This window comes from Rhinatrema bivittatum, chromosome 2, assembly GCF_901001135.1.
Source record: "Rhinatrema bivittatum chromosome 2, aRhiBiv1.1, whole genome shotgun sequence".
Lineage (NCBI taxonomy): Eukaryota > Metazoa > Chordata > Amphibia > Gymnophiona > Rhinatrematidae > Rhinatrema > Rhinatrema bivittatum.
The window spans coordinates 493,658,967-493,673,442 of record NC_042616.1 but is presented as its reverse complement, the minus strand read 5'-3'; the positions used below and the strand labels follow the sequence as shown (position 1 = coordinate 493,673,442).

The 14,476-nt window shown below is 45.3% G+C and overlaps 1 protein-coding gene across 1 annotated transcript in view; it reads left to right on the top strand.

The window, feature by feature from the left end:
* LOC115083340 (collagen alpha-1(XXI) chain-like) overlaps nucleotides 1-14,476 on the top strand; it is a 178,615-nt gene that overhangs the window by 147,024 nt on the left and 17,115 nt on the right. The window contains exon 19 of the mRNA XM_029587142.1: nucleotides 2,788-2,976. Coding sequence (XP_029443002.1) covers nucleotides 2,788-2,976 — 189 coding nt within the window. The remainder of the gene's footprint in view (nucleotides 1-2,787; nucleotides 2,977-14,476) is intronic.

Here is a 14,476-nt window from a genome sequence, read left to right as displayed (position 1 = left end):
AGCTAGGGAGGAGCCCCAGCCACACCGTGGGAGGTGAGCTGAGCAGGCATGGTGAGCCAGGCAGGCAGGAACAGAAGCAGGGAGTCCGACCCTCAGCCGGACCTGCATGCCCATGGTAGCCAACACGGGGAAGTAGACTAATGAACGGTCCTCCGACTGTTCCCGGCCCTTTCGGACCTGCCGCAGGGAACGGCAATGGGCAGCAGGCCGGACAGAGGCGAGGGCAGACAGAGTCCTTACACTGAGGACGTGAGACGAGGGCTGAAGCAGACATCCAAGAGAGGCTGAAGCAAGACGTTGGAGACATCAGGGCAAGGGCTGAAGCGAGACATAGAAAAGATCCAGGCGAGCGGGAACTCTGATGCTGGGATACTGACATCCGAAGCCCCTTCGGCTGGCAGAAGCTCAAGAGCCCGTGGGACGAATCCCTCCTGTTGGCCACTCCAGGGCCCAACAGGACAGAAGGCTCAGGAACCAGACGAGGACGTAGGTCAAGGCAGAGACACGAAGACATCCGAGCAAGGGCTGAAGCAAGACACTGTAGACAAGGCTGGACGGAAACATGGCACTGTCCATCAGGGCGCCCTACTCAGCCAGCACAGCTAGACTGGTCACGGACCACCCCGTCCCAGACGCGCCCTACACAGCCCCGGAAGGCTGGTCGCGGACCACGCTGAGGAAAGGAGGGTGCGGGGAAGACCCAGGCGAACAGGAACTCCGATGCTGGGATACTGACATCCGAAGCCCTTACGGCTGGCAGGAACAGGAACAGACATCTAGGCAAGGTCAGAAACAGACATCGAGACAAGGTACCATCTAAGCAAGACAGACCACGGTAGACCTGGATCAGGCAAGGTTACAGACAACTGTAGAGCTTGATCCGCAGGCCAGTTGCAAGTGAACAGAAAGTCCTTAAATACTGGAGGTAGGAGGCAACTCCCTGGGAGGAGCTTGCCAGGACCGCCCACCGCTGGTCCTATAACTGGGGTAGAGAGCTGCGGGCCAGCCCCTAGGGAAACGGGCGTGGCTGGAAACCAGGAAGTCCAAACGCAGAGGCATGCAAGCCACAGGCACAGCTAGGCCTCTCAGGCCCTGGAGCAAGTCCCGGATGGAACGTAGGCGAGGCCCTGGCTTCAGAGCGGCCTCTGGAGGAAGGTAAGAGACCTCCTGTAGCGCAGCAGCAGGGGGGATCGCAACAATAACTGAAACAGCTGGTGAAAAATGACACCACCTCCCCCACATATCCAAAGTAAACTCAGACATCTACACACACCCACAACCCACAGACTCCTAACCTCCACAACCACTATTCACAAACATATACACATCTGTTCCCCCCCATCCCCTTCACTCAACTGCCACACCCACACATCTTCCCATACACACACCCTCACATGCGCTCTCACCACACACCTATACATCCCTAACTCCACTCTTACCTGTATACACACCCATCTTATACCCCATACTCAGAAAACCCCCAACCACATACCAACACATTCCAACCATCATACATACAGCCAGTCACATTCCCCAACTCACCTGCCATGCATACATGTATACCCCATCAAAGGCATACAAACTGCCACCCTCCCACAAAAATAAACTCCCACACACATCCCACAAACACTTTTACATTCACCTTATACATGCATTCATTCCCACACACCATTTCCTAACACCTCAAATCAGCAACCTCCAACACACCACACATCCAATACCCCTATGTAGAAACTACAACATTCCTGCACCCCATACACATACCCTACATCCACACTCCTCTATACACACCATCCCACATCACTTTTCCTCACATACCATAGACATACACATCATCCACATACATACCCATACACTCACTCCCACACATTGACTACCCCACACCTCCATAAATACCCCACCCATACCCATACCTTTTCCCACATACCCACATTGCCATGTATACCCACATTCTCTCATACACACACACATCTCCAACACATCTAAGCACTAGCATACCTATAGACCCTCCCACACACATACCTATACACATCCCACACCCTCTCACATACAAATCCTCTATGCCTCACCTACACAGATCCACACCCAGACACAACACTCACACCCATATCCCAACACAACCCACACACAAAATGCACCCATGCATTCTACATCTCCCATACATACATCTGCCATACATACATCTCCATACACACACATCCCCATTTTATACTCCCATATACCCATGCCCACTCTTACACATTGACTGCTCACACATACCCCACATGCACACAACCAGAGACACAAACAATTTGCCATACAGTTCCCCTAAACACACATCATATATATGTCCACACCATACCCTCACATCTCTACCTCAACACAAAAAACCCTTCCCACACACACACACAAACCCACAACTCCCACATTTACACAGCCCCACATATACACAAACCCACACCTTACATATCCCCCCATACATCATGTACTCACACCTCACACTCACACACCACACCCATACTCATGCACCTCCTCTATCACACACATACAAGCACACACACTCCCTCCTCACGCCCTATTCTACAAACCTGTACTGAAAAGCATGCTTGAAGCCATGCCTCTGCATGCGTTCCCTACTTCTTCACTCATATATTTTCCATAAATACGACATATCTAGTGAGCAACCTTCCTGAACAGAGTCGTTGGTTTAAACTTAGCAAGAGAAGAGAAAATCCATCAAGTATAAATGTATGAGCTACTGGATTAGTTGTGGATTTTGACACAATTCCTTTTTCATTTCTTTTGCAGCTCAGCTAACATCATTTCTGCAGACTATGAAAGTCAGCTGTCAGTTATGTGAAGGAAAACAAGGACTGCCGGGGATGCCAGGACTACAAGGAATACCGGGCGACAGAGGGCTTCCAGGTTACCCGGGGACAGCAGGGAGACAGGGTTATCCAGGTCTACAGGGCATGCCAGGATCCCAAGGAATTAAAGGTTTTATCTATTGTTTCTTCAATAAGAGAGTCATTCACTACTAACAAACACTACTCAGGGGTGGCTCAAGGGTCAAATTGCTGGAGGGGGCCAGGGGAAGGGTCCTCTTTGGAGTCTGGTCCTTTCAGCGATTTGATAAGCTGGAGAAGGGGGCAAGGCGGGATCAGGGTTCCCAGAGTGGCAACACATAGAGTATCAAGTGATAATATTTCTAGGGAGTTGGCAACCCTACCACACTCCCAGAAACCCTACCACCTGCTCTCCACCCTTCCCCAGCATCTACCGCCTGACCAGTACAAGGGTATTAGGTGCCCTAGACAACTTTATACTCCCCCGGCACTTCCCACACACAATTAAAAATTATGCATTTATTTTAAAAGTTCTTATTAGGAGTCACGTGATGTGACGTGAGGGTAAGGACATGTTCCTTGCTAGGTCCGGGACCACATTCCTCTATTCCATTAAATAGTGGTTCTATTTGGATGTTTGAGGCTCCATAAGGTGATCCAGCAGCCAGATCTATCACTCAGGAACGTAAGGGTAATTGCTGATGCTTCAGTGCTAACGTATGGCTTCAAAAACAGTGCGAAAAGACAAAGACAAGACAAAACCGAAATCGGGGAAAATGGCAGACACAGTGAGTAACCTGCCCTCCTCCACAACATTTGAGATGAACAGAAATGAATTGGCTAGTGCAGTTGTATTAGCACTTGAAGATAAATTTGTAAAAATAGATGCTAGGTTTGATGAGACTTATGCTTTACTTACGGAGTCAAGTAAATGCTTGCAGGGGCTGGAAACTAATGTAGCAGACCTTGATGATTGGGTAGAAAAACTAGAATGAGAAGTGGGAAGTCTCTTGCCGAGAAACAATTGAAGAAGTTGGAAGACTAGAAAATAGGTCATGGAGAAGCAATTTGAGATTTATTGGCTTTCCAGAAACAGACAAGGATAAAGATTTGGTTCATATATTGGAGACATGGCTTCCCTGAGCCCTCTGTCGGTTGAAGCAACATTGCAAGGTGAATATGGAAAGGGCACACCGCCTAGGGGTCCAAGCAGCATATTAATACAAGCCCTGACCATTCCTAGCTAAGTTTTTAAATTCAGCACACAAGCAAGATATACTCCAGGCTTATAGAAGGAGTTGAGACATTGCATATGAGGGCTCTGCAATCATAATCTTTCAGAGCTTCTCGGCAGGAGTAGCAGTGCAAAGAAAGGCTTTTTCCTTGGCCTATGAGAAATTGGTTAAATTAAAGCTTCCTTTATCAGTATTGTACCTGACCAAACTCCGTGTGACTTATAGCAATAAACCAATGGTTTACCAGATGGCCGAAGCTGCTGAGGAAAGCAGAGTTGCTTACCTGTAACAGGTGTTCTCTGAAGACAGCAGGAAGTTAGTCCGCACACATGGGTGACATCAGGGTTCCATCTGATGATGTCATCCATGTGTGAGGCCTACCAAACCTACTTGTCCTCGGAGAATTCATCAAGATCCTGCAACTGGCTGAACTTGGAGGATCGTTGACAAACTGAGTGTTATTGAGGTCTGTTGGAAACTTAATCTGGCAAAGAAATAGTATTGCCTTATGTTACAATGATATTATATTTGTAGAAGGAAAAATTTATAGTAGCATTGATGAGACTCATTATTTGTTTGTGGTTTCCTGAATGTGAGCACAAGATGGATGATAAAGATATGCTCCAAGACGCATGGTAGTGAGACGCAAGCACCTGCAGATCGTAGATGCTGATGCTAACTTGTTAACAGGATTAAAGACCTTGCCTACTGCCTTAAAGGGGATATATTTTATTCAGTGACTCTATCATGGACATGATCTGCATATGAACTTATTTTTGTGTGTGTTTAGTTGTCGTCGTTGCTGTGTCATGAGTTGTTATCTATTGTTCGATCGCAATATGTCTCTTCAAGGTTCAGATGGTTGGGAAGATGGGGAATGGGGTCCCCTCACATCTACATGAGCTATGTTGCCCATGGGTGGGCAATTGGGGAAAAAGTTATTGATGGGGAGGGAAGGATGGGAGGTAAGGCATGGAAAAAGGAGGGTAGTTGGTGGGAGGAAAGGTTTAGTTAAGCTGGAGGGGAGGAGGGGTGGAGTTAGGGATAGGAATGAGGGAAAGCTAAATAGTTTTGGGAGGCATACCCTATGTTTCACTGGGAAACTGGCATGGGGTGGCGTGCACCTAGTGTACAGAGGGTTGGGTTAAGGCTGGGGAACCCAAACTTGGAAATTGTGTATATTTTTGGAAAGTAAAAGCTTGTGGCCATATAACACATGACCTCTTCATCAGTAATTAGGTACGCTACATCGAATGTGTCTGGTATTGGTTCTGTTATCAAAAGATATAAGATCTTACAAACTCTACAAAGGCTTAAAGTCCATATTGCCATAATACAAGAAACATACTTGGATGAGGCTGAGTATCAAAAATTGTGTAAACAGTGGGTGGCCCAAATGTTTTCTTCACAGACTGATTCTAGGAAGACAGGAGTAGCTATCCTTATAGGTAAAAGGGTTCCTTTCCAGGTTTCTAAAGTAGTAAATTATCCAGATGATTGTTACTGATTTTTGGGATGCTATATTGTAAACCAATCACCATCTGTAATATCTATGCCCCAAATGTCTATGACCATAACATTTTTGCTAACATTGTGAAGTTTTTACCTGATCATACATGTGGGTCTCTGCAATTAGTGGCAGACTTTAATTGCGTTGTGGATGCAACATTAGATAGGTCCTCTGCCTCATCTATTAGAGAGACACGAACAACTAAAGGTATACCATACTTATGTAATAGTCTAGGTTTGATAGATGTGTGGAGAATTTTACATCCTTTTGAGAGAGAATACTCACACATCTCAAGAGCACATGACACCCACTCTAGAATAGATTACCTATTACTGAGAAGAGAAGATTTTAGCCGAGTTGCTAAGGTAGGTATTGATCCTCTTGAAATCTCAGACCATGCTCCTGCATGGGTAAATATGGAGGGTTTTCATTCCTCTGAACCTCAAAACTGTTGGAATGTCCCTAAATATCTGTGCACAGATGAGAATTTTAAGGAATATTTACACAAGAAGTGGGAGGAGTTTGATGTCAACAACAAAGAACCCAGACAATCCCCACTTCTATTTTGAGAAACAGCTAAGGTTGTTTTAAGAGGGGACATTATTTCTTATGTGAGCAAACAAAAATAAAGATATCCAATAAGATTTTAAGACTGGAGGAATGATTGAAAGGAGCCCAGAAAGTATATGAATCTAAAAAGAGCTCAAATGCAAAGGCGGAATTTGTAGTGGCTCAACCTGCTTTAAATACTCTTCTCCAAAGGGCAAAAAAGAGTTTGCTTTATTATAAGAGTAGTTTTTTCATTTGGAAATAAGATGGGAAAGTTCCTGGCCAATTTAACGAGAACATGGTCAGGCCAGAACTACATCCCCACAATGAGGAATGCAAATGGTAGAATAGTGAACTCTAATAAAGGAATTTGCACCTTTTATAATTACCTTGACACGGCAGATCCATTTGATGTGATAAAGATGAGAGAATATTTGGACTCCATGGGATTGACTAAAGTAACAACAGTACATCTGGAAAAGCTCAATGCCCCCCAGCTGCAAGACATTCAGAGACGATTACAACCTTCCATTCCCATTGACCGTAATGTTTCAAATATAAAATCCCAATTTACCCGGTCGAAGGCCTTTTCCACATCAAAATTTAACAGCAAGGAAGGAAGCTGTCTCCATTTACTAACCTCCACAGACACAATTATTCTAGGGACATTATAGACAGACTGCCTCCCCTGAACAAGCCTTACTTGGTAATCCCAATCAACGCTGTGACCACTTTAGCAAGCCTATCTGCCATTACCTTTGTTAATAACTTATCAAGATTATTAAAGGCCCCTTGGTCAAGTGAAAGTTATGGACTACCTATCAGAAAAGCAGTTTTTACTGCTTTTCTGTGCACTTCCCCGGCGCCGGCAGAAATTAACGCCTACCTTTGGGTAAGCGCTAATTTTTTAAAGTAAAATGTGCGGCTTGGCTGCACATTTTACTTACTGTATCGCGCGGGAATGACTAATAGGGCCATCAACATGCATTTGCATGTTGCGGGCGCTATTAGTTTCGGGGGGTTGGATGCGTGTTTTCGACGCGCTATTACCCCTTGCTGAATAAGGGGTAAAGCTAGCGCGTCGAAAACGCACATCCAAATGCCAGTTAACCGTGCGCTCCACTGGAGCGCACTGTACTGTATCAGCCTGTGTGAAAGAAGGGATGGGGACTGAAAAACTTATAAGATAGTTCATATTGCATATTAAGAGACCGCAGATTTCCCTGCCCATTCTGAAGTGTAAGTGGGACAGGGGAGTTCCAAATTTAAGGTTATATAATATAGCACGCATTTTGAGACACCTTGGAGGCCAGATGATGAACTTGTCATTTTATACTCCTTTGGAGATGGAAAAGGAATTAAGTTCCCCATTCAATCCTCGATTTCTCCTACATGGCAATCACTCACAGCTACCCCTCCATAAACGAAATAGTGTACTCATTTTACCAGTTTGGAAAGCATGGAAATGGCTTTGTAGCAGATTACAGCTTAACTACAGAATAATAGAGATTTTAGGCAGTGCTCCCAGTCTAGTGTTTTTCGAGTGTGGGCTAATAAAGGCATACAGGTATTGGCAGATATGCTCAATGACCAGAGAGTAAAGCGTTACAGCAACAATATGAACTTGATCACAGACAGTTTTATGGTACCTTCAGGTCAGACACTATATCTTGTCACTAGACCTCCAAGATTTAAGTCATAAAAATAGGGACCTACTCACTAACATGTTTGACTTCAAACAAGCCAGCAAGACACACTATTTCATATCACTACAAGTTTCATTTAAAGAAAGAACCTCCCATTCAATACCATAAGATTGTAGGGGATTGAAAATGGGAACTAAATTTGAAAATTTCCTCACCTAGTTATTTAAAATTATTTGCTCGTGTGCACTCTATCACTTCCAATAGAGGCCTGAGGGGAAACAGTATAAATTTCTAATGCGAGCATGTATCTCAGGTAAGCGCAAACATGAAATGCAGATCTCTTAGTCTGACCATTGCCTTAAATGTCAGGCAACGAATGGTACCCTGAGCCATCAATTTTGGTCACGTCCGAATATTCAAGGATATTGGGGTAAAGTGCAGAACTGCCTTAGAGCGTTATTTGATGAACTTCAATCGGTTTCCTTTGAAAATACTTATTCTAAACAATGGGGATGAAAGGTGTTGCTGTTAGCAAAGAAGGCAATCCTCTGGGAACCCTTCGAGGCTCCCTACATAAACACAATTAAAATTAGCTGTACATCAGCAATGTGTTTTGGAGTAGCATATAGAAAAGACTGACGAAACTATTAAGCATAGAGTTCTTCTGAAAATTTGGGATCACTATATACAATCACTTCCACCCAGGGGGGTGGATTTTAAATGCCCTGCGGGCGTAAATCCGGGCGGATTTACGTGCGCAGGGCCCTCGCGCACCGGCGCACCTATTTTGCATAGGCCGCCGGCACGCACAGAGCCCCGGGATGCGCGTAAGTCCCGGGGCTTTGTCAAAGGGGCGGGGAGGGGGCGTGTCGGGGGCGTTCCCGAAACGACGCAGCGTTTCGGGGGCGTGCCGCGGCGTGCCCGTGGGCATGCCCGGGGGCATGGCGCCGGCCCGGGGGCATGGTCGAGGCCTCCGGACCAGCCCCCGGGTCGGGTGACGGCGTGCCAGCAGCCCGCTGGCGCGTGCAGATTTACATCTGCTTTTAGCAGGCGTAAATCTTCCAACAAAGGTAACGGGGGGGTTTAGATAGGGCCGGGGGGTTGGGTTAGGTAGGGGAAGGGAGGGGAAGGGAGGGGAAGGTGGGGGGAGGGCGAAGGAAAGTTCCCTCCGAGGCCGTTCCGAAATCAGAGCGGCCTCGGAGGGAACAGGCAGCGCGCGCTGGGCTCGGCGCACGCAGGTTGCACAAGTGTGCACCCCCTTGCGCGCGCCGACCCCGGATTTTATAAGATACGCGCGGCTACACGCGTATCTTATAAAATCCAGCGTACTTTTGTTCGTGCCTGGTGCGCGAACAAAAGTACGCAATTGCGTAAATTTTTAAAATCTACCCCAGGGCGCTCAGTTTATTGACAGGATTAGGATTAGGATACATTATGATTGTGAGCTGGGTGTTGCCATCTATGCTTATGTTGTATTGAAACACTGACCTTCCTAACTGTTGCTGTATAATGGGGGGGGGAGGGGAGATGGGTGGAGGGAAAGGGGCAGGAGGGACACACCAGGGTTTGTAGGTTTCTTCCTTTATAAGTTGTTAGCTGGAATAATGTCAATTGTAAAGACAAGAAGCGCATGGTGGTGAGCTCAGCAATCCACTACCATATGCATCAAAATGTGTTTGTTGATCTTCTTATTTCTTTGGTAAAAATTAATAAAAAAAAAAGAAATTTGAAATACATTTCCTATTAACCACTTCCCAAACCCAAAAAGGAAGATTTTACATTTAAAACAACTTGAGTACAGTCTTCTGAGATAAAAATATCACTTACAACAATATTTATATTATATTTATATGCACTGCTGTGGCTAACCAGAAAATCCTGCAAAAATACACTTGGAACCCAAATGTTATTAGGCCTATTGTAAAGCACTTTGGATGTAGGCCTCAGAAAGTCAGAGTAAATGAATTACAATATAGTAAAACTCTCACACCAAAATAACACTAACTGCCAGCACTCAAACAGTAACAATCTATGAAAAGACAACACTGCAAATTTTACTCCAAGTCCTAAAATACCAATACATCTCCTATTAGAATAAGCCAGGCTGCTATAGATACCTACACAGAAATTAAATGCTAGCAGAATACCTCATCTCGATTACAAATGCAGAACACAGACAGATGGAACAGCTCCCCTATGAGGAAAGACTAAAGAGGTTAGGACTTTTCAGCTTGGAGAAGAGACGGCTGAGGGGGGATATGATAGAGATGTTTAAAATTATGAGAGGTCTAGAACGGGTAGATGTGAATCGGTTATTTACTCTTTCGGATACTAGAAAGACTAGGGGGCACTCCATGAAGTTAGCATGGGGCACATTTAAAACTAATCGGAGAAAGTTCTTTTTTACTCAACGGACAATTAAACTCTGGAATTTGTTGCCAGAGGTTGTGGTTAGTGCAGTTAGTATAGCTGTGTTAAAAAAAGGATTGGATAGGTTCTTGGAGGAGAAGTCCATTACCTGCTATTAAGTTCACTTAGAGAATAACCACTGCCATTATCAATGGTAACATGGAATAGTCTTGGTTTTTGGGTACTTGCCAGGTTCTTGTGGCCTGGATTGGCCACTGTTGGAGACAGGATGCTGGGCTTGATGGACCCTTGGTCTGACCCAGTATGGCATTTTCTTATGTTCTTAGACATTCACCAGATAAGAATAAAAAGACAATAAAAACTGAAATGAAAACTACTACAAGCCAGACTCATATGCAGTGGAATAATGCAAAAACAGAAATATCATAGCTCCTCATAAAACAAAATTAAGAAATATAAATCATCACTCATAAAAACTAAATCATACTAATAAAAATAATATTTCAAAACAGATGATGAATAGAACATCTAATAATTAAGAATAAGGATTAAAAAAAACTTTAAACATTTCCCAAAAATCAATTAAATATTTCAAAACAGCAAATTACACCCAATTACAACAATAAGAATAAAAAAAATTCCGCCTCTCCATATATGAGAACTTTTGATTTCCAGTCATCCTAAGATTGTCATGGATTAGCAGAGGGGAGGTGGGGACAGGGGAGGAGAGAACACACAGACTTTCTCCTTTCTCACTTATGTACACACATTCCCTTCTACCCTCTTTTCCTCTCACTCCCCTCTCAGTCACTCATCTCCACTTACCCTCCTTCCCTCCTCTCTGTCACTCACCTCCACTCAACCTTCTCTCCCCTCTATCACTCATCTCCATTCACCGCCTTCCCTTTCCTCTCAGTCATTCACCTCCCTTCCTTCTTCTCATCCCCTTCCTGTACTCTCATCTCTCTTTCATCCTTTGTCACTCACCTCTTCCCTTCCCTCTCACTTCCTTTCCCTTCCCTCTCAGCCACTCACCTGCCACTCAATCCCCTTTCCTTCCCTCGTAGTTACTCACCGCCACTCAATTCCCCTTGGCTTCCCTCTCAGTAACTTGCCTCTACTCACCATCCTTCTCTCTTAGTCACTCACCTCTCCTCACCCTCCTTCTGTCATTCAGCTACACTCACATCCTTTCCCTTCCTTCTGTCATTCTCCTCCTTCACCTTCACCTTCTTCCCTTCCATTCTCATCCTCTTCCCTCTCTAATATCCCCTTCACCCCCTCACTCCCTTCCTTTTCCTCCCCTTGCAGTCACTCCCACTCACTCCTGCCACTCAACCCTCCTTATCCTCTCAGTCACTCACTACCCTCACTCCCTCCCCTCCCAGCCCCTTTTCCATCCCTCACTCTCACCCCCCTTTCCTTCCTTAACTCATATCCCTTCCCTTCACTCAGTCACAACCTGTCATATAACTCACCCCTCTCGCAAAGGTCGTCATCTTCATCCTCTGCTTCTTCTTCCCAGCTGGGTGCAGGAAACCTGCCAGCAGGTCACCATTAGGCCCATGCTGGGCTGCCATGTGGGGCCTCTTCTCGCTGGCAGGGGATGGGAACCCCGCCAGTGCATCAGATAATAACACTGTGCATGGCCTCTTATCGCTGTTGAGGGGTGGGAACCCTGCCAGCGTGTCATGAAATGACTCCATCGTACAGGGCCTCTTCCTGCTGGTGGAGTGTGGAAACCCCACTAGCACATCTTCAATTGCCTCTGTGGCACAGGTCTTCCTGCTGGCAAGGTGGCTGCCACAGGGATATTTTGGAGGTACTTTGCCTCATCCTGTCTCATTACAGAACTACCTCTGACACTACAGGGAACAAGTGGCCCAGACTATCCTATTAGAAATATGGTGTCCTCAACCTTACCTCCTTCCCTCCTTGCTTCCAAATGGTATGAAGCGAGCAGAACTTCCTACCTGTGTTTGCGCCTCCTCTGTCAGCTTCATCTGATGACTGAATGCATGGAGTCCTGTAATCTCTCAGGACCCACTGCCCCTGCATGTTCAAGCATCAGATTGAAACTGGCAGAGCAAGGCACACACAGGTTAAAAAGTGCTACTGTTCTCTTGCTGGTTGGAGGGAAGGAAGGGGGTGAGAATCATGCAAAATTTGGTTTGGTGTGCTACAAGGACTGAGTGAGCACACTTGAAAGTGTGCCATGAAATAAAAAAGGCTGAGAAACACTGCCCCAAAGGAAAGAAAAATAAGGAGGGATTCTGAATATTGTGGGCAGAAGAAAAGTGTGAGCTAGGGTTTATTTTCTGTGGCACAAACTTGAATAAAATTGGATGGATAGTTCAATAGTTATTGGGATGGGGAATGATACACAGACATGATAATGTAAGCAGTTTTTTTGTGGGTAACTAGTTTTAAAATGAGGTGTATAGATTGGGACATGGATATAATTATGTTTTGACAAAGACTATGTCACATATGTTCAACAATTGATTTATTATAAATAAAAACTCTTCCTGATGGGCAAATATTATTCCTAAAAATACTTTTAACTGCCTGTTTCCTCAAAGATATCTTCATTTCATTTTACTAACCTGGACCCAGTTAGAACCCATGGCTGCCCCATAAGCTGTCACATTTATATACTGCCTGACACCGGTTACCTATTTCTCCTCACCTGTTACATCGCACCTCAGAACAGGGAAGTGAAGGACAGTATGAGTGATGGGGACGTGCAGCAACTTCCAAGAGGCCGAGAGGAGCAAGGTGCAGACACGTCAGGGCAGCTCTTCACTGGCCATTAGTAGTCACTGTAAATTGTAAATCTCCTGAATATAAGGTTCTCTTCCTTGATGCCACAAGGAGATGTTCTTCGTGGAATAATTAGTTTATACTTTTTATCAGGAACTTTTTCATTACAGCAAATATGATAGAGAGAGAAAGAAAGCAAGCTCCAAACTCTTTGTGTTACATTACACATTATATTGGAGATGAGTCACGAATTTAGATATTATCTGTTCACTATTCTGTTATCATACATGGACACAAGCTAGTATGTTAACTACACCATATCCAGTGACATCACTACATTGATCTGATATTGATTGAAAATTGGTATAATGATCTCGGAATTACCATGAGGTCCATATTCAGCGCATTTGCCTTACTTAGTTTGACACTTAACTAGACAAATGCTGGGATTTAAAAATCCTACTGACCTGACCGCCCCCAACATAGCCAAATAACTTGTTATCCAACTAAAACCTTATTTGGCTATATGTCAGGGGCATTCTGGCATGTAGTGCCATTATCCAGCTAAGGCCTAGATTAACAAAGTGTTAGGAGGGCAGCCCTTGCTGGTGTCAGGGGAGTAACCCTCTGGCCACTCCGTAAGCCCTTTTGGACTACAGGCAGTAATATAGACCCCTGTGTGGTGAGGCAACAAGTACCACCAATGATCCTGACCACAGGCAGAAGTGCCAAAATGGAACCCAGGGAGGATTCACCTATACTAACTGTCATTCCCTCAGGTTGAGCCCTCTGTGCAAACGTACAGCAGGAATTAGGTGAATTCCAAGATACAATCAGGCACAGGCAGAAGCCAGGAGGCAGTACAGGGTCAAGGCAGGCAGCAGGCATGCAGAATCCAGTAACCAATCTGGAGTCAAGGAAGGCAGCGAGCAAGCAGAATCCAGAACAGTCCAAGGTCGAGACAGGCAGCAAACATGCAGGAACAGCATCCGGAACCAGGAACAGGCCAAGGAACATGTTGCCAAGGCAAGGAGTCCAGGTCCAGTCAGGCATGTATATTCATCTTCGGGGCAACTACGCAATTCTCTCGCCAGAGTGCGTAGAATCATGTGCACAAATGCACATGTACGCCCTTCACCGGGTCCTAGTAATACACACATCAGAGCATGCAATCGAGGCTCCCTGCCATGCAGTGAGTGTCCAAAGTCAAGGCTTCTGGGAAGGTGGCTGAATTCCAACAGTAATCCCTCTCCAAAGTCTCTCCTCAGCTTCCTGGGCCTGGCTTTCATTGGGTATCAGTGGTGAAATTCACAGAGCAATTGGGGGCCTGTAGATTAGAAGCTGGCTCCCTTAAATTTTCCTCAGGACCGTAACCCTTCCAAGCAACAAGATACCATAGTCTATTGCGGACTCTCTTGAGTCCAAGATCTCCGCAAGTTTGTACTGTGTCTCTTCTTCTACTGGGATCTCCTGCAGCTGGGGTAGCAGTCTGGAGGGCCACAAAAGTACTGCAGGTTTCAGCAGAGATACGTAAAACACATAGAAACATATAGAAACATAGAAATGACGGCAGAAAAA